Source organism: Lemur catta, chromosome 14 (assembly GCF_020740605.2).
Source record: "Lemur catta isolate mLemCat1 chromosome 14, mLemCat1.pri, whole genome shotgun sequence".
Taxonomy (NCBI): Eukaryota; Metazoa; Chordata; class Mammalia; order Primates; family Lemuridae; genus Lemur; species Lemur catta.
In genome coordinates, this window is record NC_059141.1 from 27,303,283 (window position 1) to 27,327,396 (window position 24,114).

A 24,114-nucleotide genomic window follows, 5' to 3' on the forward strand; every position below is an offset into this window, starting at 1 on the left:
TTGCTTACCCCAGAAATACAGGCAAGTTCTTGTGTTTATGGCTGAGTTAATCTGGCACATTCTTTTGCCATTTTATTGGTCAGAATGATCCCCGTATGTGAAACAAGTACACCAAGATCCCAGGTGTTCCTTCTGTGCATGTGAGGAGCCTGTGCACATGCTGGGAAGTGAGAGAGAACCAAGATCACCATGACCTGATGTTTGCATGTTTTTTTGAAGGGCCTACCGTTGAGCAGCAGGGAGAAATGGCTCGATCTGGAGGAAGGATGTTGGCCACTTTGGAACCTGAGCAGGTAATAACCTTAGCTGATACTTTTGTTGTAGTTTTCAGAGCAAGGTGCTGCACAGTTGAGTGCAGTAGTCAAGCCCACTGACTCCCCTTTTATTCCCAGTCTGCCACAGAGTTACCTGAGTTACAAGTGTGGTTCAGATTTGCTCTAACTTTTTTCTTTTTCTTAGTTTTATTTTCCCCTTTTCTTCTGTAGGCTAAGGCCTACGGTAGCTTTTCATCACTATGATGTTTTGATCAAAAATATCATGAAAATGATGAGATCAGGAAAGCTACCTAATCTTGCCACATACTGGACATGGAAATGTAGGAAAATTATTTATCCCTCATTCCAAATCACCTGACTTCCCTGTAAGGTGGAGTCTCAAGAGCCTGCTCTGTAGTTGGCAGCCCTGCCCTGTCCATCATGGATTAGTCTAAGTAGCAGACACGATGAGGCTGGCAGTGGTGAGGAGGTCAGGTGAAAGCTGGGAGCTGGCCCCCCAAGGGTTGTGTTGTCAAGGGTGGATTTGGGAGTAATGTGTATAGGTTTCTCCTGGGGAATACTTTGGCCTGAGAAAAAAGAAGAGAATTTAAAATAACTACAAGCAGAGAAAGGAAAGCAAAGAAGGAGCCTAGCTTGCCTTTCAAACCACTACTCTGTTGTACTCCTTCAGTTATCACCACACCAATTTGCCATGTTTCCTAATCTAGGTGAGTAAGGTTCAGGGTCTCTTCAAGTATGTGGAACTGAATTTTCCCTTCTGACTGAATTCATTAAATAAATAATTGGCAGGAAAAGCCAGATGTAAAAACTTACCTGGGAAGTTATCTAGCTAGTGGTATTAATATGTACAGATGTGTGTGTCATGCTGATTTAAAGTGCTGACTCCTGGGAAAATTGTATAATTCATCTGCCCGGTACCCCACCCTTAGGCCATGGTTTGCTAATTATAATAATCAGGAGTGGTAAAAGAGGAGGAAAAGAAAGAAGAAATGAGGGGTGGTTGGCAGTGAGAGAGGAAGGAATAGATAAGGGGAGCAGGGGCTAGAAATGAACAAGGGGAAGTGAGATTTCAGTGAGTGATGACCTCGGACTTTGGAGCAAGGCCTAACACTCTTAGAAGAGTAGGTTTAAAAACTGGTGTGCACTGGACTAACATACTTGTTCTTTTAATGGTGTGCCTTTCTTCCAGAGAGCAGAAATTATCCATCATCTGGCTGATCTGTTGACGGACCAGCGTGATGAGATCCTGTTAGCCAACAAAAAAGACATGGAGGAGGCAGAGGGTAAAGACCAGGCAACTTAGAGTCAATACTATGGAGGGGGTTTGGAGTTTTTTTTTTTGTTGTTGTTCTTTGTTTTACTAATAATTCTTATGTCTGACTAAAGACAAGATTTTTACAGAAGAATTTGTACATTAGGCATCATTTTTATCCAGGGTAGATGGCTAGTATTTTGTTAGGCTTTCTCAAACTACGCATACTACCCCGACCCCCTTCCCCAGATGTTTTAGTACAGCCCGCAAAGGAGCTTTTTTTATTCCCCACAGGTCACAAGCCATGGCTGCTATGGCAATTTCAGGAAAAAAAAAAAGAAAAAGATTGAGAACCCCCCCTGCTTTAAATATTCAGCTAATAGCAGCTAACATTTATTGAGGCCTTTCTGTATTGCCAGGCACTGTGCTAAGGGCTGTACAGACATGATCTCATTTAATCTTTACAACGTCGTATCTCTGAGACAGCTACTGTTTAGTATTCCCCTTTTACAGAGGAGGAAACTGAAGCCCAGAAAAGTTGTCATTTGCCCAAAGCCACATGGCCAGTGATGGACCCAGGATTCAAACACAGATGGACTGTACATATTAAAAGTTGTAGACATAGTTTGTGCAGCTTATGATGAAAGATAGCTTGTGTCTTAATGAATTTACCAGCCTGAAGGCTTCCCAGAGTTAGCACCAGGGGCCATCCAGAAATGCCCTTGATGGTAGGGTGCTGACGGTAGAGTAAGTAAGATGGTGAACTCACACTGCAGACAACTAAACATGTAGACAGTCAGTTAGGCCCTTACTCTTTCTTTCCTTTTTCTGAATGCTTTTCCACCTTAAAATAATGGAGGTTGAATTTATGGGGTTTTGAATTTCCTTTTCTCTTGAATAAATTTGCATTAACTTAAAATATCCACATTCCAGTGTTCCCTTCAAAGAAACCTTGCAAGGCTCATCAACATTATTTTGATTCCTTAGAACAGTTTTGAATCGTTGTTTTAAAACTTCCTCTAGCATTTACATCTAGTCTTTTGAATTTTTGTAGTTTTGGAAATTCATAAGACGGATTTTCAGAAATGGAAGAAACCTTTGATCATATCCAGTTCTTTTAAAGTAAAATAATTAAAACCCACAGAGATTGAAACTGTTGCTCAAGGTCACATGGCTTGTTGTTGGCTGAACACTGACTTTTGATCCCACTCTTATCTCTCTGGAAATACACAATGAAAAACAATGGGTTAAGAATAAAGTCCTGGGTATACATTAGCACGATCATCCCCTTTGACTCAGTAATCCCGGTTCAAGGAATTTATCCTAAGAAAATATTTCAAAAGGAGAAAACAGCTATGTATCTAAAGATTCTTAGAGGATTATTTATTTCACAGAAAACTGGAAACAACCTGAGTGTCTAATAACATAGGTGAGGTTAAGTGCATTAATCTGTAACAACTCAATGGAATATTCAGTAGTAATTAAGATAATAATTTTTTGCAACGTGGAAAACATACTTGCATTGTGAGGTGAAAAGCTAGGATGTGACATTTAACATGCACTATAATTAAAACTTGGTTTTTAGCACGTGGGGGAAGTAAAGAAAATTAATTAATTTATATAATTGGTTGGTAGAATGTTGGTTTAATTTTTTTCTTAATATAAGGTTGTTTCCTTTCCCTCCAGAGTAGAAATCTTTTCACTATTTTATCTTGGTAGGTACAACTGTAAAAAAGAAAGGAAAATTTTTCATAATTTCATCTCAATATTGATCACAGTAATGATTTGTGGTATATGATTCCAAATGGTTTTCCTGAGTATATATACATGTATATGTATGAATGTATGTTTGTGTAGAGAGAGAGAAATCACACCATGCATACTATTTTATTTAAATTTAAAGAAAATTCCGTATGTGAATTTACCATAATTCTTTTTTAGTTTTTTGGGTTTTTTTTTTTTTATTTCAAGACAGAGTCTTAGTCTGTCTTCTGGGCTGGAGTTCAGTGGTGTCGTCATAGCTCATTGCAACCTCAGGCTCCTGAGCTCAAGTGATCTTCCTGGTTCAGCCTCCCAAATAGCTGGGACTACAGGTGCATGCCACCATGCCTGGCTACTTTTTCTATTTTTTGTAGAGACAGAGTCTCATTCTTGCTCAGGCTGGTCTCAAACTCCTAGCCTCAAGTGATCCTCCCACCTTGGCTTCCCAGAGTGCTAGGATTACAGGCATGAGCCAGTGTACCTGGCCTGAACTTGCCATAATTCTATTTAACTTTTTATTTTGAAAGAAAACATTGTTGTTGCTTCTGATTATAAAAATAATTCACTCATTATGAAAAATTAAAATAGAAATTATCCCTGTTCTGGATGCCTTCCAGACATCTCCCTGTGCACACCTACATATGCAATGTTTAATAAATAAGATCATGTCATACATGCTGTTTTATAGTTTGCCTTTTTCACAAACTATATCCTAGACAGATTGCCATGTCAGTCAACATAGATATTTATAATAACTGCATTGAAACCTGTTGTCTGCATTTTTAAGTAGAATCCAGTTTCTCACTGTTATAAAAAATGCTGTAGTAAGTATCCTCATTACATGCAGGTTGCTCATGGGAATGATAAATTTCTGGAGCTGAAATTACTGGCACAAAGGGTATGGGTGTGCACACCTTTACGTGATGATATATACTGCCAAACTGCCCCCTAGGAAAGGCTATATAGATGGCATGTCATTGTCTTCCTGAGTCTGTTCCTAATGCCATGTCATATCTTCAGTAAAACATTAAGAAATATCAGTTGGTGGTAGTAGCCTGCCCAGGTCTTCTACTTTATCATGTGTTCTTAACACCTTTTCAGGGAGACTTGCTGCTCCTCTGCTGAAACGCTTAAGCCTCTCTACATCTAAATTGAACAGCCTGGCCATCGGTCTGCGGCAGATCGCATCCTCTTCACAGGACAGCGTGGGGCGTGTTTTGCGCCGGACCCGAATTGCCAAAAACCTGGAACTGGAACAAGTGACTGTCCCGATTGGAGTTCTGCTGGTGATCTTTGAGTCTCGCCCTGACTGTCTGCCCCAGGTATGTGACTAAATGCCATGCCATGTGGGGCGGGGATTGGGGGGATGCTGTCAGGGATTGGAGGAAGAGTATATTTTCAGGACTAGAGATGTCTCCCAAAGATAATTTTGTGTGTGGATTTGTCTTTTTGTTTTTCCCCTCAAAAAAAGATCATTTTTGAGACTTTCAGTAATCCTAAAGTATGTATTCGTATGTCCATTTTACAGTCGAAGAAGCTGAATCTTACAGAAGTTAATACTCCTTATACTTGTAAAGTGTTGCTGGGCCTGGAGCCCAATCAACCTCTCATTCCACATGTGACTGCAAATTTCCAGATATCTAAGCTCATGGTTCACTTTGTTCTCCTGCCACAAGTCCGTGCTAGCTTACTGCAGGTCATTTATCTAATATGTGGCTTTGCCCATGTAAAAAGGACTTTCAGTAGTTAATGGAAACTAGAATGACAACCCTCTCTAAGGAAGTTGCCATATCACAGGCTGCTGTTGAGAAACCTTGTGTGAAAGGTCTCGCCACGCAGCCATGCTGGGAAGTCACGAGGTCATGTTAGAGGGTGGCCTCACTTTGTTGTCCTAAATTCTCTCCCAGAATTCTGGGACCATTTCCCCACTAGATTGTCCTATATGATGATACCAACTCTTTCTTCACACTAGCCCCAAAAGTCTCAAAGGGAAATTCTATTTTAAAACAAAAATCTAGCACCTCTTTTACTATAGGTGACTGTGGAAGTCTGGAATGCTTTGTGGAGGGTACTCCTTGACATGACTTAAAACTGGCCCATTCACCAAGGGACTCCCATTACCACCAGAGCCTGTCCGTAGTCCCTGGATAATGCTGGCACATCACCCCTCTGGCCACATACCTGTCATGCAGAAATGCCCCAGTGATGGCTGCAAAACTCACTTCTGCTAATACAAGTGGGTCCTAAGTCTCTCTGTGTCCAGAAAGTTCGTTGCTACCTCTCATCCATACCAGTGGATACCTCACAAGGAGTACGGTTTCCTCTTTAGCCAATTATAGCTGAGGCTCCTCACCTGGACTTTTAACCCTAGATGGCTTCACAGAATCCATGAATGCTAAAAATTATTTGCAGAATTCTGTGTGTTTGTGCACTTATCTAGAGAAAGTTTACATAACTTTTTCAAGAGGTCCATGAACAACAAAAGCAAACAAAAAAGGATTAAGAACCCCTAACTGGGAGATTAACATGGTCAGGCAAGGTTTTTTAGTAAAGTTTCTTTCCCTGTGTTACAAAAGCAGGAATGTTTTCATTCATCCCAAGAGCAGTCAGAAAATTAAGCTTTAAGCTTAGAATGATCAGGTCAGTGTCACTCACTCTTGTATGGGAAAGAGACTCCATCCCTAGCAGTCTCTGGCCTAGCTGTCCAGGGCCTAGTGGGAGCTCTGGTCTTCTCCAGGTCCTTAGTACCAGGCATTTAGAGCTCTTAGACCAATTCCAGGGCCAGAGTAGGATATGGCCAGAGGTACCACCCCGCCTCAGCCTGAGTCCGGTGGAGCAAGCACTTCCCTGTAGAGGCAGCTGAGTGCCCTGTTCTCTGCAGTGGCCCAAGTGGGGAATGGGGCTATATAGCTCTGGCCACTTAGGTTACTTTGCTGATGGTGCTAAGGAAACCATATAGTTTATATCTTAAGACCCAGGTGGTTCACTCTGGAATCACACCACCTCAGTATGGCTTCCAGCTCTGCCATTTATAAGCTATATGACCTTGAGGAATCACCAACTTTGCTGGGCTTCAATGTCCTTATTTGTAAAGTTGGGGATAAATCAGGCACTTAATTCACTGGAATGTTTTGAAGACGAGACAACAAAGGCCTTATAACATGGTGAACACAGTGCTTAGCACAGAAAGGGTGCTCAGTGAATGCTAACATGACTGTCTCTGTTACTGTTTTCCTCTTTGATCCACTGCGCTCCCTTTGATCTGCAGGTGGCAGCCTTGGCTATTGCAAGTGGTAATGGCTTGTTACTCAAAGGAGGCAAGGAGGCCGCACACAGCAACCGGATTCTTCACCTCCTGACCCAGGAGGCCCTCTCAATCCATGGCGTCAAGGAGGCTGTTCAGCTGGTAGGTCCCTGGGAATGAGCCAAGTCAGGCCCAGCGGGGCCAGCTCAGGTGTTTGGGAATTTGAAGCAAGGCTTAGGCCACATGGGGCCAAGACACTTCTACAGGCAGGCTTGCCTGGAGTGGCAGCAGGTCTGTGAGCCTGCCAACATTAGGCCATTCGGCAGAGCCAGATGGCCTTCAGTGGCTTAGGAAGGCCACTCCCATACCGCTGTGTCCTGGCAGTACAGATTTACAAGAATGTCAGTTAGACCTTCATTTTTTGGGTCACAGGGCAGCAAGAGTACCAGACCTAGAGTGTGAGGCCTGAGTTCTTCCCATTGCAGAGTGATCTGGGGTAAGTCAGATGAGAAGCTTTTTGAAAGTTTGTCATACACTGTCATGCAGTGTGTAAGTATGAGATCATGCTGTTATCACTATTACTATTATGGTCGTTATTTTAAGTGACCATTGTCTCACTCTCCTCAACTGTCCAATGAAGTCTGATAGTAATAGCTACAACTTACTGAGCACCTACTGTGTGCAAGTCAGTTTTTATCCATTATCTCATTTAGTCCTCACAGCAGCCCATGAAGAAAATACCATTAAGTTTTAGGCCCACTTTCTAGATTGGGAAAAAATTATTAGGCCCATTTTCTAGACCCAGAGGCAAAGTAATTCACCCAGAGTCACCCAGTCTGTGGTAGAGTTTAGATTTGGACCTAGCCTGACTCCAGATCTTTCTCGTTCCATTGAGGCCCACTCACTCCAACATTCCAAGATTCTGTCAGCTGCTGGGGAATGTCAGCAAACCTCCAGCATTATGTGCTCAGTGACCAGAATCCAGGTTTTTTCTTATGGCAGTATAATGGGTGTAAAGAGCAGAGATTTTAGGGATTCATATCCTAGCTCTGCTGCCTCCTAGCTTGGACAGCTTGCCTCCCCCAATCCCTTCCTTTGATGTATAACATACAGTAAGTAAAGTACACAAATCGTATGTGAACAACTCTGTGACTTCATGCATATGCACACACACCTCTGTAACCACCAGCCATATCAAGGCATAGAACATTCCCAACATCCCAGGAGGCTCCCTTATGCCCTTCGCAATCAGTATGCCACCCCCCCACCACCACAGGGTAACCACTTTTTTTTTTACTTCTGTCACATTTAATTATTTTTGCCTATTCTTGAACACCATATAAATGGAATCATACGAAATGCACTTTTATGTTGTATGTCATTTGTTCCTCATTATGACCATGACATTCATTCACATTGTTGCATCTAGCAAGTTTTCTCTTTTTTATTACTGTGTAGTATTCCATTTACATACATATACTATAGTTTATCCTTTCTTCTGTTGACGAATATTTAAGTTGTTTCCAGCTTTGGGCTATGGGGAATAAATTTGCTATGAACATTGTGGTACATGTATGTTTATATTTGTTGTAAAAGTAATATGACCATATGGAGGAAAATTAAAAATCAAGAAGAGGAAACAAAATGCCCGTAATCTTAGTGTCCTAACCCAAGCACTTTAGTCAGTCCAGTCCACATCCCAGAGTAGAGGTTGTCAGCGGAAGTCATGGACAACTGTGACTCCCTACCAAGACCTAGCATTTCTTCGAGGCTGTGATCAGAGAATCAGCAGAACAGCGGCCACTCCCTGTTGTCACCCTCATCGCCTGGCATGATGTGTACCACATTCCACCTCCACAGATAGCTCTTTGTAGCTCTCTGGCATTTAGTAGCTTATCTGCCCTGCGTTATGGCTAGCTGTGTCCTCATGCTGCCCTGCCTGCTGGACTCTGAGCTCTTTGAGGGTGGGGAGCGTGTCCTGCATGTTTTGTAACGCAGAACACAGCACCGTACGTGCAGGGTTTCATGAGCATTTGCTGGACGACTTTTTGATTCTTGTGATCAGGAACTTACTCTTGTTTTTAGAGTAAGTGCCTGATTTAATTCTTAGGGCATGCAGACATTTATCTATAAAAGGGAAGCTGCTATTTCTGTATTTTCTGTGGTCAGAAGATGTCATCTTTATCTTTTTATTCTCTCCGTCTTCAGGTGAATACCAGGGAAGAAGTTGAAGATCTTTGCCGCCTAGACAAAATGATAGATCTGATTATTCCACGCGGCTCTTCCCAGCTAGTCAGAGACATCCAGAAAGCTGCGAAGGGGATTCCAGTGATGGGGCATAGTGAAGGGATCTGCCACATGTATGTGGATTCGGAGGCCAGCGTGGATAAGGTCACCAGGCTAGGTGAGCTGGATGGGGTCTCCTGTGTCACGAGGATGAAATATATGTCAGATCCTCTGTGGCTCCTGATCATGTTGATAGAGACAATGCTTTGTTCTTCTTCCTTTAGTCAGAGACTCTAAATGTGAATATCCAGCTGCCTGTAATGCTTTGGAGACTTTGTTAATCCACCGAGATCTGCTGAGGACACCATTATTTGACCAGATCATTGACATGCTGAGAGTGGAACAGGTAAGGCAGATCCGCAAGGCCAGCACATCACTTCCTGTCTTCCACTTTGAGATTTAGGAGCCTGTGTGATTAGACAGGAGCAGCTGCCATACCATATCGGGCCAATTTAGGAAATAATATTTTTGACCATCTTCTATGGACAAAGTTCTGTGCTAAGTACAGAGGTGAGTAAAACACAACCCCTGACCTCTGATAGTCTAATAGGTGGGCCAAACCAGTATACAGGTAGCTTTATTACAAAGTGGAATGTGTTATGTACTAAAGAGGGTTCAAAGGTGAGACAGACCACATGGCAGTATGCTGAATGGACTATTTCAGGTAACCTTTTATTCACACAGCAAAGTGTAAAAAGTTTATGTTTCCAAACACACATTGCTTTTTGGATTTGATTTGAAAAGATTGTGCAGAAATTGTTCTTAAACCAAAAATGTATATGCATTCACTCCCTCCCTTCAAATTTCTTCAGTTACCAATGTTAACATACTTAATAGGATGATATTAGGGAGCCATAATTTGTCTAGTGTCTCCTCTGGATTATGTTCTTACTGTGTCATTAAGGTTGTAAACTAACCAAACCAAGGAAATTTCAAATATAAATTTATGCTCTGTCTTAAATTCATGACTGTAAGGAAATAGATGCTCTCAAGGCAGAAATGGACAACCTGTTGAACTTTCTGCATGGATGCATTTTAAGCTTTAATGTGTGATGTCATGGTGCTCTTTCTGAATTGTATAAGCCAGCACAGCAGTAGAAAAGGTGGCTGCTGGCCTTGGTTGCTTTGACCCTGAGCATGTATCTCTTCCCTTCCATCCTTTTTCTAGAAAGGAAGGCTCCAATCAGTTTAAAAATATGGCATGGTCCTGGTGAGAACCTGAAGGAATTGTTTTAGAAAATGAAAACACTCCCCATGGATTAAAAGGAAATTAGATCACATGCTTTCATCATTGGCGCCTTCCTTTACATTAGTAGCCTATTGATCAGGCACCTAGGTTGGCCGAGCATCACCATGCACTAGACTGGACAGGAGGAAAGCTCTTGTAAAGCCAGGACTAAACCCCCCAGTCCTGAATTGTACAAACTATGATATCTCAGTCATCAGAATGAGGATGGCCTTGAAATTCCTCACATTAAAATGAGTCAATATGTATACTTCATATAGTACTATTGTGTGGCAGAAAGGAAACCCAGCAGGGTAACTTGCACAGTATGGGGTTCTGGTCCCCAAGGAACATTGTTGGGCCTCAGTCCTGAAGGAAGCAGGGTCCCAGACAGGAAACAGTGGCAGGGCCTCAGGAGCAATGAGGACAAGACAGATACCACTTATTGAAAGTTGAGCCAAAGCAAAAGCTTAGTCCCAAAGAACCAAGGCATGAGCCCTGTCCTGGGGAGGTCTTAGAGAACAAGGCCTAGGTGAGATCCAGCCTGCTGACCAGGGCCTTCGGTCACCAGCCTCAGGATCTTTACATTCCTCCAGCCAGGAACAGGATTGCTGCCAGAGCCTGGGGCTGAGTTGAACCTAGAAGGGGATCAGACTGACACAGTCAGAAATCCAACAAGTAAACACAGTTTGAGGTGCTGAAAGAGCCTGACCAAGTACTGTTTACCTCTAAAGCAAACCTGGTACTTCTGCAGGGTGCAGGAAATAGAAATATGTGTGTGGCACCTCCCTCTTTCCATGTGAGTCTAGAGCCTAGATCCCATATGCAGGGAATGGGATTTTTATAGTCAAGTGTTTTAGTAAAATGCCAGAATTCAAGGACTTAGGTTGCTAGCCCATTAAATGCCTTGCACATGCTTAACGTTCAAAGGCTTCCTGTCTAAATCCCTGCTCCCGCTTTCTCCAAGGCCCATTGCTGGCAGTTGGCCAGTTAGCATTTCCCAAAGCAGAGGATCCTGGAGGGTAGAAGGCAGGGACTAGTTCAGTTATCCGGCCCACAGGAGCTGCTTTGAGCTGTGATTTTACAGGTTCATGGTGCATCATATAGGCTCATCTTGCTGTGTGATCCTAGAGCTTGATTATTTTGGTTCCAGGTAAAAATTCATGCAGGCCCCAAGTTTGCCTCCTATTTGACCTTCAGCCCCTCCGAAGTAAAGTCGCTCCGAACTGAGTATGGGGACCTGGAATTGTGCATTGAAGTGGTGGACAATGTCCAGGAGGCCATCGATCACATCCACAAGTATGGCAGCTCCCATACAGATGTCATCGTCACAGAGAATGGTCAGTGTCCAGGTGCTTCAAGCATACAGTATCTGCCTTTTCTGCTTTGATCTCCATAAGGCAGAACCAACTCTGTACATTGATTCATTCAATCCACAAATACGTATTGAGGGACACTCCTGGGTGTTGGGCATTGGAGACCTGATGGCGAAGGAAGCCAGTAGGGCCCCCTTGAGGAATTTACAGTCAGTTTATCAGGGGATCAGAACACCACCAGCTAACACGTAATAACAGCCAGCATTTGCTGAGTGCCCACTGAGTGCTAGGCACTGGGATGAGTGCCCCATGGGTGCCAGCTCATTTCATCCTCTGCACAGCCCTGTGAGCTAGGTAATGTTGTCAGTCCCTTTTGGCTCAGATGCAGAAAGGTTTAGACACCTGCCCAGGGTCACACAGCTAGTGGGTGTGGAGCTGGGTTCAGACCTAGGCGGTCAGTCTGGTTCTGGAGCCTGTAAATAGGACGTGCAGTCAGACCGTCACAGCACCAAGACACATCTGTCCAGGAGATCCAGATTCCACCCCAGTCTTTCCACAATGCTGGGACTGCTGAGGCTGGCTTGCCTTCTTCCTCTCCAGATTTTTCACAAGTCTGTACATTTAATATGTGAGAATATGTGGGGAGGCTTCCTGGGGGCCCAGACCCTGCCCAGACTGTCACCAGTGAGTGGCTGAAAGAGGGATGTTCTCTGTGGGTCATCCTAATTCGGTTTCTCTTTCTTTACCCTGAAGAGAAAACAGCGGAGTTCTTCCTCCAACACGTAGACAGTGCCTGTGTGTTCTGGAATGCTAGCACTCGCTTCTCTGATGGCTACCGCTTTGGACTGGGTAAGAAAGGCTGGTCAGGGGAGAAAGTAGTCCCTTGGGTCTCGCTGTGTGGTCCAAGGCCGTGGTGAGGTGGCGGAGACACCTCCCCTTTACTGTCACATACTGGACCAAGATAATAGAGACAGACTCGTGGCAAGATAGGATTATCAGAGAGAATAATATTTACCCCTTGTAAGTTGGTGGAGGTCCTATGTTCTAGACATTTCACGTGTTACAAAGGTAGGTACTTACATTTCCTTTTTCATAGATGGAGAAACAGATTCAAAGAAGTGAAGTAACCTGTCCAGATTCACACAGTTGGCATTTAGACCCACACTAGTGCGAGTCCAAAGCCCAGGTAGTTCCCACTGCAGTATGGGCAGACCACACCCTGTCTCGGTGCGCAAGCTGTGACAGGTGTACATGCCAAAGTCCCTAGAGAGCACTGCTATTGCAGACTTATTTCTTCAGATTAACACAGCTAGGTTGCATCAGAGATAAGAATCCCCCACTAGGATAGTACAAAAAAAAGTGTTAGTACCTGCACTGGGCCTAAGTACCAGCATCAAAAACAAGTAGGTAAGCCCTGAGGTTCAAGGTTAACTTCTAAAGCAGACTTTGAAATAAAAGGCTCCAGAAAGACACTCCTCTACCCCCTTCCATTAGTTATAAAATCTCTAGCCCTCTGTGGCATTGGGGTTATTTGGACAGTCTCTAGTTTTCTGGGGTACCATTTACATAAACCTCCAATAAGACATTTATGACGTATTTTCTGAATATTTGAGAATTATTTCAACCACTTAAAACATTTTAATCCCCCTGAACTTTTTGAGTAGATGACCTGCCTGGAGAAATAGCTCTTGCTGAATTGTTAAAGGTTATTAAAGGGAATTTACTCAGTTATTTAGTCATTAGACTCTTTATTTTTAGCCCCCTGTTTCTATTATGTTGGGGTTTTGACTTAGTTATCACATCACTTGCACTAATCTTTGTGTTCCATGTTCTTGAAGAAGAAATGGCAGAATACATTTAAGGGCTGAGGTGCCATCGTTTAAATGAAAATCCAGGCTGGGGGAAGAGCAAAGGCTACTCTGTTGTCTTTCCAGCACCAGCTCAGAGCAAACGCCCAAACTCTGGTTGAGTGAAATTCCTGTGAAATGTGTTAATGACAGTGACAGATCTTACTGATGGCTTCCTACAGTCCTGTCACTGTGCTAAGTACATCACATGCATTGTCTCACTTGGTTCTACAAAATGGATTCTTGTATTTTCCTCGTTTTCCAAATGAAAAACCTGAAGCTTGAGAGATGAAGTTAGGTGATGTGTGCAAAGTCATATGGTCTCTGCTGCTGAACCAGAATCTGAATCCTGGTGGTCTCACTTTCCTTGCCAACCACTAGCCCAGGCACATCCCCCAGGTCTGTTCTCTCCACCTGGTCCTCCCCAGCCAGCTCCTCCTCACTATTCAGGTTCCAACCACAAGGCACCTCCTTAGGGAGGCTTTCCCTGACCACCCGACCCAGTGTGTCCCTGGCTCCATCATGCAGTCTGTCACAGTCCTCTTCACTACACTCAAGCACCACATGAGATCATTTACTGACCTGTCCTCTGACTGCCTTGCTTACTAGAATATCAGCTCCATGGAAACAGGACCGTGTATCTATTAGTCACCATTTTATCCCCAGGGCCCAGCACAGTGCCTGGTATGTAGTACATGCTTGGTAAAGTGTGATGAATGAGGGAACTCTGCCTCCACTGTATACAGTGCAGAACACTGAGCTGGGCCCAGGAAAGCCCCTGATGTCCCCTGGGACTAAGCCAGGAGCAAGAGGGAGGGGAAATGAACAACAACCCTCTCACATATTCCATAACTGATGAATGCCCATGTGCTAAGATTCTGGGCAATACTGAGAACATGTCCCTTACCTTATAGGATTTAAGGAGTATTTGGGGAGATGAAGCCATCATACTAAACATTGTTGTACACCTCAAAACATGCCCAAATGTCAAAATATGGTATACAGTTTGGATGCTAAACTGATACCAGAGACAACACTTCTAGCATTATCAAAATGCATTGGGGATAAAATACAGAAGAGAGGCCCACACATTGGGTTTCGTTAGAAGGGGGCATGTCCTTATTTGTCTTAATCGGAGAACATACTTGCAGGGACAGTGGGCCTCAGGCCAGCCTGGGGAGGATGGGGCATGAGTCGGCAGGGGGAGAGGGCACCGAGTGAGCGGAATGCAGCAGCATGGGGCCGGGGCATGGACAGGAATCAGAGGCTGGGAAAAGCCACATCTTTGTCCATGCTTTTTCACAGGCGCTGAAGTGGGAATCAGCACCTCGCGAATCCACGCCCGGGGACCGGTAGGTCTTGAGGGACTACTTACTACTAAGTGGCTGCTACGAGGGCAGGACCACGTGGTCTCAGATTTCTCAGAGCATGGAAGCCTAAAATTTCTTCACGAGAACCTCCCTATTCCTCAGAGGAACACCAACTGAAAAGAACCAGGGAAACCCAGGACGGTCCCAGAAGGTCTTCATAGTTAAACTTGTCTTGGAAGAATCTCAGGGGAGAAGCCAGATCTGGTCTCCCCTTCCCTGGAAGGGGCTGCCTGTTGGAAAGTGCACCTAGATGCTTCTGGGCTCAATTCGGCAATGTCAGTCTTGGCTAATACGTGTCCCCAGCTCACCTTTTCTTTTTAAGTAAGAAAATAATCATTCCCCAGAGGGACTTCACTTCGCGCAGTCCAGTTCTCTGCAGTGGTAGAAAGGGGCAGTTTCCCCACATAGAAGGCAAGGAAAAATCATGGCTGCTTTTTATCGCCTCAGTGAGGCAAAGGCTCCCTTGGCCTTTGGGTGGCGCTAGAGCCAGCCATCCTTAATAAGTCATCTCACATTTCATGTCATTTCATTTCGTTTCTTTCACACATAGTCATCTTCAGAAAGGAAAGATTTGGAATTCTGGAAGAGGGGCAGCTCCTCTTTTTAGCTTTCTCATCAGAAACAGTCCCAACAATGGGCTGAATCATTTCCACCGGGACCGTTTGTATTTATTTGTGGGGTACATAAATAAGCATCCCAGACGCTTGCAGCTTCTCCCCGGCCAGGACATGCTGCGTCCCTGCGATGCAGTTGGAACCTGAGCTGCAGGCAGGAGGTACGAGTTTCACGATGTTCCCCACCGGGCAGGAGGAACAGCCACAGCAATCATGCTTGAAATTTTTATATGAATTATTTTGTCATCCTATCCTTTTCCTCCAAAATAAAAACTAGGGGATTATTTTAATACTTTGGATTCTTCCCCCCTTTTTGAGAAATAAAGTTCTTATGAAAAGCCTGTGTGCACAATTGAAGTTTTTTCCCTTATTTGTCATTACCCGCTTCTTTCCTCCCCCTCCTTGTGACCCTCTTGCCCCTGCTGTGGACATGGTCTCTCTGGGAGTTGTCTGGGGAGACAACTGCCGCAGCAATGTCGGTGGAAGCAGCACAGGAAACCCCGGCAGGGGCACTCAGACTGGAAGAGGGAGAGGACAGCAGGAGAGTAAGCCCAAGAGCTGTAAGACTGCAAGCCTGGCGATGCTCGGAGGTGAGTGGACATGTGCAACGTGAGCGAGCTGACATGTGTCGTGTCCCCACAGCATCTGCTCAGACGGCCGTAGCCCCAGCTGACACCCCTGGTTCACTTTGGATGCAAATAACTTCATCCTCCCTGCCAGTCCTGCTGCCTTGGGGCCACCGGACGGCTCTGACCCCTCACCTCTGTCCCTGCATCTAGCTCCTGTCCTAGGGGTCCCTGGTGTCCGACAGTCTGCAGTTGAAAGACTTCTTGTCTCATGGGGGCCCTCCTGAAGAAATGAGCACTCGCTTGCAGGCTGCTTATCCTCTGAGGATGTTTTATGAGCACAAGAATTACGGTGTCATGTGGAACATGTTCCCAGGCTGGCTCCAACCCCTACCTCGCATCCAGACCCTTACATGGTCTGGCAAGCTACCCTGCCTGCCCTGCCCTCTGAACAGAGAATTCTGGCATAGCTTGCCTGAAAAGGCAATAAACAAGGCCCTGCCTGAAACTATCAAAAATACCGCAATCAGCTCCCAACCAGACAACAAATGCCCAGGAGTCTAAAATAGCAAGCGACCCGGGAGAGTGGGGCCGTTGGGGGAGACTCCACTGAGAAGATAGGCCTGCACTGGGCCCTGAGAAAGACCCCCACCATCAAACAAAGATCCTAAGCTCCGCTCTCACTAAGCTGGCCCGAATTGGTCAGTGGAGTAACTGTACACACTTGAGTTGAGCTGCACGCCACAGAAAATCCAAACAGTTGGGTTTGAACATGATAGTTCATTTTCCTCTCATGGAAAAAGAGGTCTGGAGGCAGGCAGCCCAGAGCTGGTGGTACCTCCACGATGGCGTAGGCACTTGGGCTGCTTTTGGTTTCTGCTCTTCCATCCTAGGGGGAGGTCCTTGTGCTCGTGTCTGTGGCATTTCAACCAACGGACTGCATTCTAGGCAGCAGGAAGAACGAAGAATCATAGGCAAAAGAGTATGTGTCCGCCACCCGCTTCTCAGGGACATTCCAGGACTGGCTCATGGCCTCCCCTCAAGCGTCTGGAATTGCCCTGTCCAGTTCTCTTCAATGATGGAAAGGTGCAGGTTCCCCACATAAAAGGCAAGGAAAAATTGTGGCTGCTTTTTATCACCTCAGTGAGGGAAAGGCTCATTTATCTGGGCACACACATTGCAGCTCCAAGAAAGTAGGGGTTATCTTGGAGAGGGAGAGGGGAAATTGCATAGAGGAAGAAGATTACCCTCATTGATTCATGGAGCTGAGGGTACGGCCCATTCACCTAAACAACGTGGCTGCTGCAGAATGGAGGGAAGGGACAGAGGCGGGGGGAGGGAGAAGGGGAGCAGCCCTGGTGTCCACTGCACTGCCTCGCAGAGAGGAAATGTGGGGAGGTGCCCAGACACCCTAAGGTGCGCGGTGCTATCTGCAGTCCAGCACGGTGGAGGGAGCTCTGCACTGGGACTCCAGAATGTTTTTTCCAGCTCGGCCACTGACTGGCTCTGTGACCTTGGGTAACTGACTTGAACATTTGTGCCTCAGTTTCCCCATCCATAAAATGGGAGCTTGGATCACCTTTCCATTTAGATGGGGATGGGAGAAGCTTCACTAAGTTGCAAGTCAGCTGAACAAGGTATTTTTCCTGTCTGGCACACACAGCTGCCCAAGACATTGGTGGGCACTTGAAAGCTATTGATAAGCCCAAAGTCTCTTCCCCCCTCCCCTCCACACACCCTTCGGCTAATTGCAGACACCTGGCTCATGGAAAGACCACCATCAGTGTTAGCCACAATTAGCCACACCTGTCTTTGTATTCCCTCCCCATTGAGCCCAGCTACGAGTAATGTGTACAGATGCTCACTGAGTACCTGTTGAAATGGACTTGAGCAGACCTGTGGAGGGGAAGGACACCTTCTCTGAGGTCCATGGACCATTAGGGACACCAGTGTGAGGCTGGCAGTCTAAAATGATCATGTTTTCCCTGATCCCAACTTATCTCTAAACAACTGAGGAGTGTCATTGTTCTCACCTAGTCTATGAAAGTGCCCTATGGAGTCTTGCAGTGGAAGGTGGGTTAAATGTCACAATGTCTTTTCTACTAGTGCTTCTGGCAAAAAACCAGTCAATAGCCTCATAACCACTCTTAAGGGCATCTCATTTAATTGAGCAGAATTCTGCTTTTAGTGAGAATGAGATTTAAAGCTTCATTAAGTACTCAGCGGGCACCTACTGTGTGCCAGGTACTGGGAATAAGAGACATTCCCCACTGCCCGATGTTTCAAATCTTAACCTGTCTGAGAATTGCTGCTGTAAGCTCAGATAATTCTTCTCCTTAACTCCCAGCCCTTACGGCCTATTTTACTCTCATTCCTAGGAGAAACCCACTGGCCAATAGGACGGCACCAGGGTTCACCAGAGTCTAATGAAAGCGACTCTCTTTATTCCGTCTGGCCCCAGGATTCCTTGAACGCTAGAGGGCAGTCTGGCCCCATGGACCTAAGGAGGTCTGGCTGCCTTTCCTCAGGGCCCAGCAAACTACCTCTTCCCCATCCTCAGACTGATCTGGAAACGAAGTGCTGGCATGTAAAATAACTTTTACTCACTTACCTAGAAGGTAAGAACACAAGCTTTTTGGTTAAGAGACAGAATAGGGTTTGGACCTTGACTCTAAGACCTACTAGCTGTTTGACCTGGGCAAAGTGTCTTAACTTCTCTGAACTGTGGTAATACTTATTCATAAATGGGTTTTGTGAGATTAATTGTAAAGCACTCAGCACACTATCCAGTATATGGTAAACCTTCAATAACTACTAGCTGTTACTATTTATGATTCTAAGGAGTGGCTTTCTCTTAGTTCTGGACATTGCTGTTTTATTTAAAGTCCAAGCATCTCTTCCTAGGAAAGAAGGTAAGGACACTCTTAGGACATATCTACCATGTATTGGGCACCATAGTCTGAGCCTTATGTATGATGCCACAACCATCTGAGTGAGGAAATTATTATCCCTATTTTACAGGTGCAGAAACTAAGGATCAGAAAGGATGAATAAATTGCCCACGGACACACAGTAAGAAAGCCATGGAGGAATTGGGATTCAAACCCAAGACAGCTGAGCTTCAAAGTGCTTCACCACCACAGGGGGCTGAAGCAGCAGTGATTTCCCAGAAGCTTCTTGTACCTTAGCCCAAAGGCAAGATGCGAGACTGAAGAAGGAGGTTGCCATAGCTACTAGCTAGACCCCTTTTCAAGTAATCAGATCCTCGGTGTGCTCCAGTTTTGCAAGAGGAGCTGCTTGTCTGGAAACTCTCCTCAACACCTGCCCCTGGAGGGAGCCGACTGTGCCTGAATTATTTAGAGAGTCTCTAGACACTTGATATAATGAGCAGGTGTGGATGCTTCTCTGACTTTCCCCAACATGCCTTTACTTACCCCCTTTCCCCTCCCCCTAGTTGCCTAGGAGGAAAAAGTAGGCATCCTCCTTTTCCTCATTGTGTATGTGTGTGTGTGCCTCCTCCTTCATTCTCCATCCGAAATCTGTCAGTGAGAAGTGGACTGTTTTCCTTGCAAATTTCAAAATCATGTTGATTTGAGTTGAAATTGGTGGTGTAAATAGGACCTTAACTAGTAATTGGATAAATAGTCTTTTTCTACTGATACACAGTTCCTTTTCCTCTATCCTAAGTTTACAGAAGTCAAACCTGAAGTCTGAGTTTGTATAAATGAAAAAAAGTTAACAAAAATATTCATACTATAGATTTCAATCATGTGAAAGGAAAAAAAAAAAAAACTATGCTTAGGAAAAAGCCTGGAAGGAAATATGAATATAATGGTGGCAGTTGGCCTAGAGTTCTTAGGCCATAACAACATATGTAATAGCATAGTAGCAGGCATTAATACATTTGATGACTAGGGTCATGTGTTTTCTAGAATCTGCTCCCTGCTCACACACCCTCACCTGAATGCTTACCTGCGCCCACCCCTTGACCATCATCCACCCACCCATCACTCCCTTTCTCCCACTTCCTGTTCATGGGACTTTGTGCTGCCTGTAATTGTTCTGGGAGGGAATAATTGTTTTCAGGTTTGTTCCTGATCTTCTCTATCTAGTCTGTGACTTTGTATTGTTATCAGCATCCTTTGTAGTACCCCAATTGGGTTTTTTTTTTTTTTTTTGAGACAGAGTCTTGCTTTGTCGAGTATCACTCTGTCACCCAGGCTAGAGTGCAGTGGCATCACCATGGCTCACTGCAACACTGAACTCGTGGGCTCAAGTGATTCTCCTGCTTCAGCCTCTTGAGTAGCTGAGACTACAGGTGCGTGCCACCATGCCCAGCTAATTTTTAAATTTGTTGTAGAGATGGGGTCTTGCTATGTTGCCCAGGCTGATCTTGAACTCCTGGCTTCAAGCAATCCTCCCACCTTGGCCTCCAAAAGTGCTGGGATTATAGGCACGTGCCATCCTGCCTGGCTCCCACTTGGATTTTAATGTAAAATCCAACTGAATCCATTGTACCCTCCTTTTTTTTTAAAGATGGAGTCTCACTATGTTGCCCAGGCTGGCCTCAAATTCCTGGACTCAAGCAATCTTCCCGCCTCAGCCTCCTGAGTAGCCAGTACTACAGGCGGGTGCCACTGTGCCCAGCTACGGGGAATTATTTGAAAATAATTAGCCATTAAAAGTCTTGTTTTTGAAGAATATTTATTAGCATAGGGAAGAGGCCACTATAAAATATTGAATAGAAAAAAACTAGGCTATAAAACAGTATAATTAATGGTGCCTAATTATACATATTTGATTAGAAAAAGACTGGAAGAAAATGTATCAAATAATGAGTGATTCTTATTGCAGTGAGTTTTGTCCCATTACACTTTTCTAAGTTTTCTAATTTTTCTACTTTACTACTTTATTTTTAAAAACGTTTTTATTCTCATAGCTACTAATATATCTTCCTGTGGGAAATTATTGGTACAATGGTGAAAATAAAATTCATGATAACAATTTTTTAAATCCAAAGAGAGGCTTATTTTTCCATTCCATCCCCTTTTGTACTGTGTTTTGCAGATGAAGACATCGAGGCTCTGGGGCTGTAGGTGACACAGCCAATTGGGGGGAAAGTCCAGACTGGAACCCGGACCTGTGTCCTTAGGGAGACGGTGGCCTCAGGGGAGAGACCGGACTGGTGAGTTCTAAGGTGTCTTCCAGCCCACAGCTCGTTCTCCCTGCTGTTCCGCTGCTTTCACCTCCTGCATCCACAGCCCTCCTGAGGCAAGAGGACTTCAGAGAGCTGTGAAGTGTTTCTGCTCCAGGCACTTCACTGAACTCTAGTTTTCCTTCTCCAACTTGCGGTAAGGCTACATCTCTGCCTCTGTGTTTCCAGATTCTGTTTCAATGCAGACAATTAGATGGTAAATAATTTAAGAGAACGGAAACTGGCAAAGTGGTGTGTGATGTCCAAATAGCTATCTTGTTTACTCTCTGGTGTAAACTTCAGGCTCATCTGCAACTCAGGGGCCTGAGGAGTAGGTGAAATGTGCAAACACAGGAATCTCCCCTGTTTCCATTCCCTGCCATCTTTTGGTATTGTCTGGGGGTACAAACAGAGTTTCCCACGTTGATCGAGTAAAACAGCCTGGCTTTGACAGACAGATCAGACAGATTTAGAGGACTTCTTAGGCATGTCTGAAGTTCCATGGTGGATTGGGTGAACAGAATCCAGAAGCATCAGTTTTTTCTTGGGGAGAGAATTCATGATTTAAAGCTGAGGTCTCAGAAAAGTCACCATCTATCCTCTCGCTCTCTTCCTTCTGTGCAACAAGGAAGACGTATTTCACCACATCCTTCTAAACCTGCCCCATCATTAAAGAAGCAGTCTTAGTTAAGACTCTTTGAGTCACAGGTAACATAAACCACCTCCACCTTGCCTAAGAAGTAAAGGATAATGTAGTATATGGACACAGGGGTGTCCCATAAAGCCCAAGGGCAAAGAAAATACAGATGGCCCAGCCTCTCAAGAAACTGGAATTAGCCCAGGCAAAAAAGGGAAATGTGTGGCTCAGGAAACCAAACCAGAGCAGGAGCAAGTGACTGGACTCATCTACCATCCCCTGCATGCTCATTATGCCTCCCCTTTCTGTGTAAGGGCTTCATTTCCTCCTGCTGGAGACTGGCTTCTTCCATGAGCATGGGACATACCCAGCAGAAACTTCCAAATTCATTTTCCCAGCTTCGCCACACCTTCTTGGTCCCAGTTTCAGTGCAAGAAGACTCTGATAGGTCTACTTGGGCCACCTGTGCTCACTGTAGGTGCGGCGTGGAGGAGGGGCCGTGGTGTGACCTGGGTTGATTCAGCCACGTATGCCTGTGTGACCTTACATGGTTAAATACTGAAATAATTTCTTAGGACTTCCTCCTCTTCATAGGATGTATGTGTAGCAACAATTCAATGCTTCTGCAACAACTAGAAAAACTGGGTAGGTTACAAAAATATTTTTAAAGACATTGGAGAGTTGTGGCAGCAATGAGGATTAAGGAACTAAAATTTTGGAGAGAAAAGAGCCTTTTCTAAATGAGCAGATCAACTCTGACCATTTTCTTCCCTGGGGGTATTTGCCAAATCTGGCCGCAGGCCAAGGATAGAGCTTGGCCCAGGCATAACGTCTCTATGGGGACGAAGAGAAACTGGTAGTGTTTTTGTTTTTTTTCTTTTTTCTTTTTATATTTACCAACTTGTTATAGGTAATGGTAGAGTTTTTGATGATCTATGTGATCTGGAAAAACATTAGAATCTAGAGAGGAGCTCTAAACACGTGGCCAGTTTTCCCCATGGAACATTTGCTCCTGGCATGGAGCAGGAGAGGCTGGGCCAGAAGCGTCTAGCAGCAGGAGGAAATTTCCCACAGGCTTGCAGTACGTAGGAAACAAAGTTCTGTTGGAGGGGGGAGGCCTGCAGCAAACATAAGTCTGGTGCTCCCCTCAACACATTTGCCAAATTTTGAAACTGTGTGGGGCAAGAGACCAAGAAGCTAAGCTCAAGCTCCTGTGATCAGAACTGAATCTTCCACAGGCTTTCAGGGTTGAGAAGACAGAGACCTGCCAGGCTGTCAATCAAAAGCTTGAGCAGGCTCCATCCTAGGAAGAGCGACGACCCAGGTGTAGACTGAGACTAACTAAAAGTGCAATCCTGCTTCAACCCAGCTAAATCCCTGACTGCATTGAGATGATCAGTCCCTCTCCCCATCTGCTAACAGGAAAAAGAAAATCGTCACTGGGAGAAAGTAACATCATCTGATGCCTGTATGGTTCCTTTACACAATTACAAGACATGCAAAGAGCAGGAAATGGGACTAATAAGAGAAAAAGCAGACAGTGGAAGCAGACCCACAACTGATTCTGATATTTGAGTTAGCAGACACGGACTTTATAATAAGTACTATAAACATGATAAAGAAAATAGAGGAAAAGAATCAATGACAAAACATCGTAACAAACACAGGGTTGTTTATGAGGATTAGATTCAACAAAATGATTTCTGTAAAGCACTTAACACAGTTCTGGTATAAAAGGTGCTCAAAAAATAAGTATTACTGGCCGGGCACAATAGCTTATACCTTTAGCCCTAGTACTCTGAGAGGCTGGGGAGGAAGGATTGCTTGAGGCCAGAGTTTGAGGTTGTAGTGAGCTATGATGATGCCACTACACTCTAGCCTGGGCAACAGAAATAGACACTGCCTCAAAAAAAAAAAGAAAAGTATCATTATTATCATCATCACCATTTTTTCCTCATTATTTTTATTTTACCTTATTACCTCAGTGCTGGCGACAGATGGAGGATAATAAGTGTGAAATTTAAAGAAGCGATGATAGGCATGGGGGTGTCAGAAGGAAAGGGTGAATCCAGGTGCCTGGGCTGTTTGTCCAGAGCTAATTCTAACAATGGTTTCAGTTCAGGTTTTCCATTTGTTTGTGTGTGTGGATGCAGCCAATAGAAACTGACTTAGGTTAGCTCAAACTAACAAACAAAAACTAATTTTTTTTTTTTTTTAAGACAGAGTCTCACTCTGTTGCCCGGGCTAGAGTGAGTGCTGTGGCGTCAGCCTAGCTCACAGCAACCTCAAACTCCTGGGCTCAAGCGATCCTCCTGCCTCAGCCTCCCGAGTAGCTGGGACTACAGGCATGTGGTGGTATGCCCAGCCAATTTTTTTTGTTCTATTTTTAGTTGCCTGGCTAATTTTTTTTTCTATATTTTAATGGGGGGGGTCTCGCTCTTGCTCAGGCTGGTCTTGAACTCCTGACCTCAGGCAATCCTCCCGCCTCAGCCTCTGAGAATGCTAGCATTACAGGTGTGAGCCACCT

At 44.7% G+C, this 24,114-nt stretch overlaps 1 protein-coding gene across 4 annotated transcripts in view; it reads left to right on the plus strand.

Annotated features, from left to right (window-relative positions):
- The window catches only part of ALDH18A1 (aldehyde dehydrogenase 18 family member A1), a 40,477-nt gene extending 24,997 nt beyond the window's left edge, over nt 1-15,480 (plus strand). For all 4 annotated transcript variants that reach the window (XM_045568879.1, XM_045568881.1, XM_045568880.1 and 1 more), the window contains exons 10-18: nt 220-293; nt 1,465-1,558; nt 4,390-4,610; nt 6,557-6,694; nt 8,741-8,936; nt 9,043-9,164; nt 11,197-11,383; nt 12,113-12,208; nt 14,512-15,480. In XM_045568879.1, coding sequence (XP_045424835.1) covers nt 220-293; nt 1,465-1,558; nt 4,390-4,610; nt 6,557-6,694; nt 8,741-8,936; nt 9,043-9,164; nt 11,197-11,383; nt 12,113-12,208; nt 14,512-14,693 — 1,310 coding nt within the window. In that variant the 3' untranslated portion in view covers nt 14,694-15,480. The remainder of the gene's footprint in view (nt 1-219; nt 294-1,464; nt 1,559-4,389; nt 4,611-6,556; nt 6,695-8,740; nt 8,937-9,042; nt 9,165-11,196; nt 11,384-12,112; nt 12,209-14,511) is intronic.
- The last annotated feature ends 8,634 nt before the right edge of the window (nt 15,481-24,114 follow it).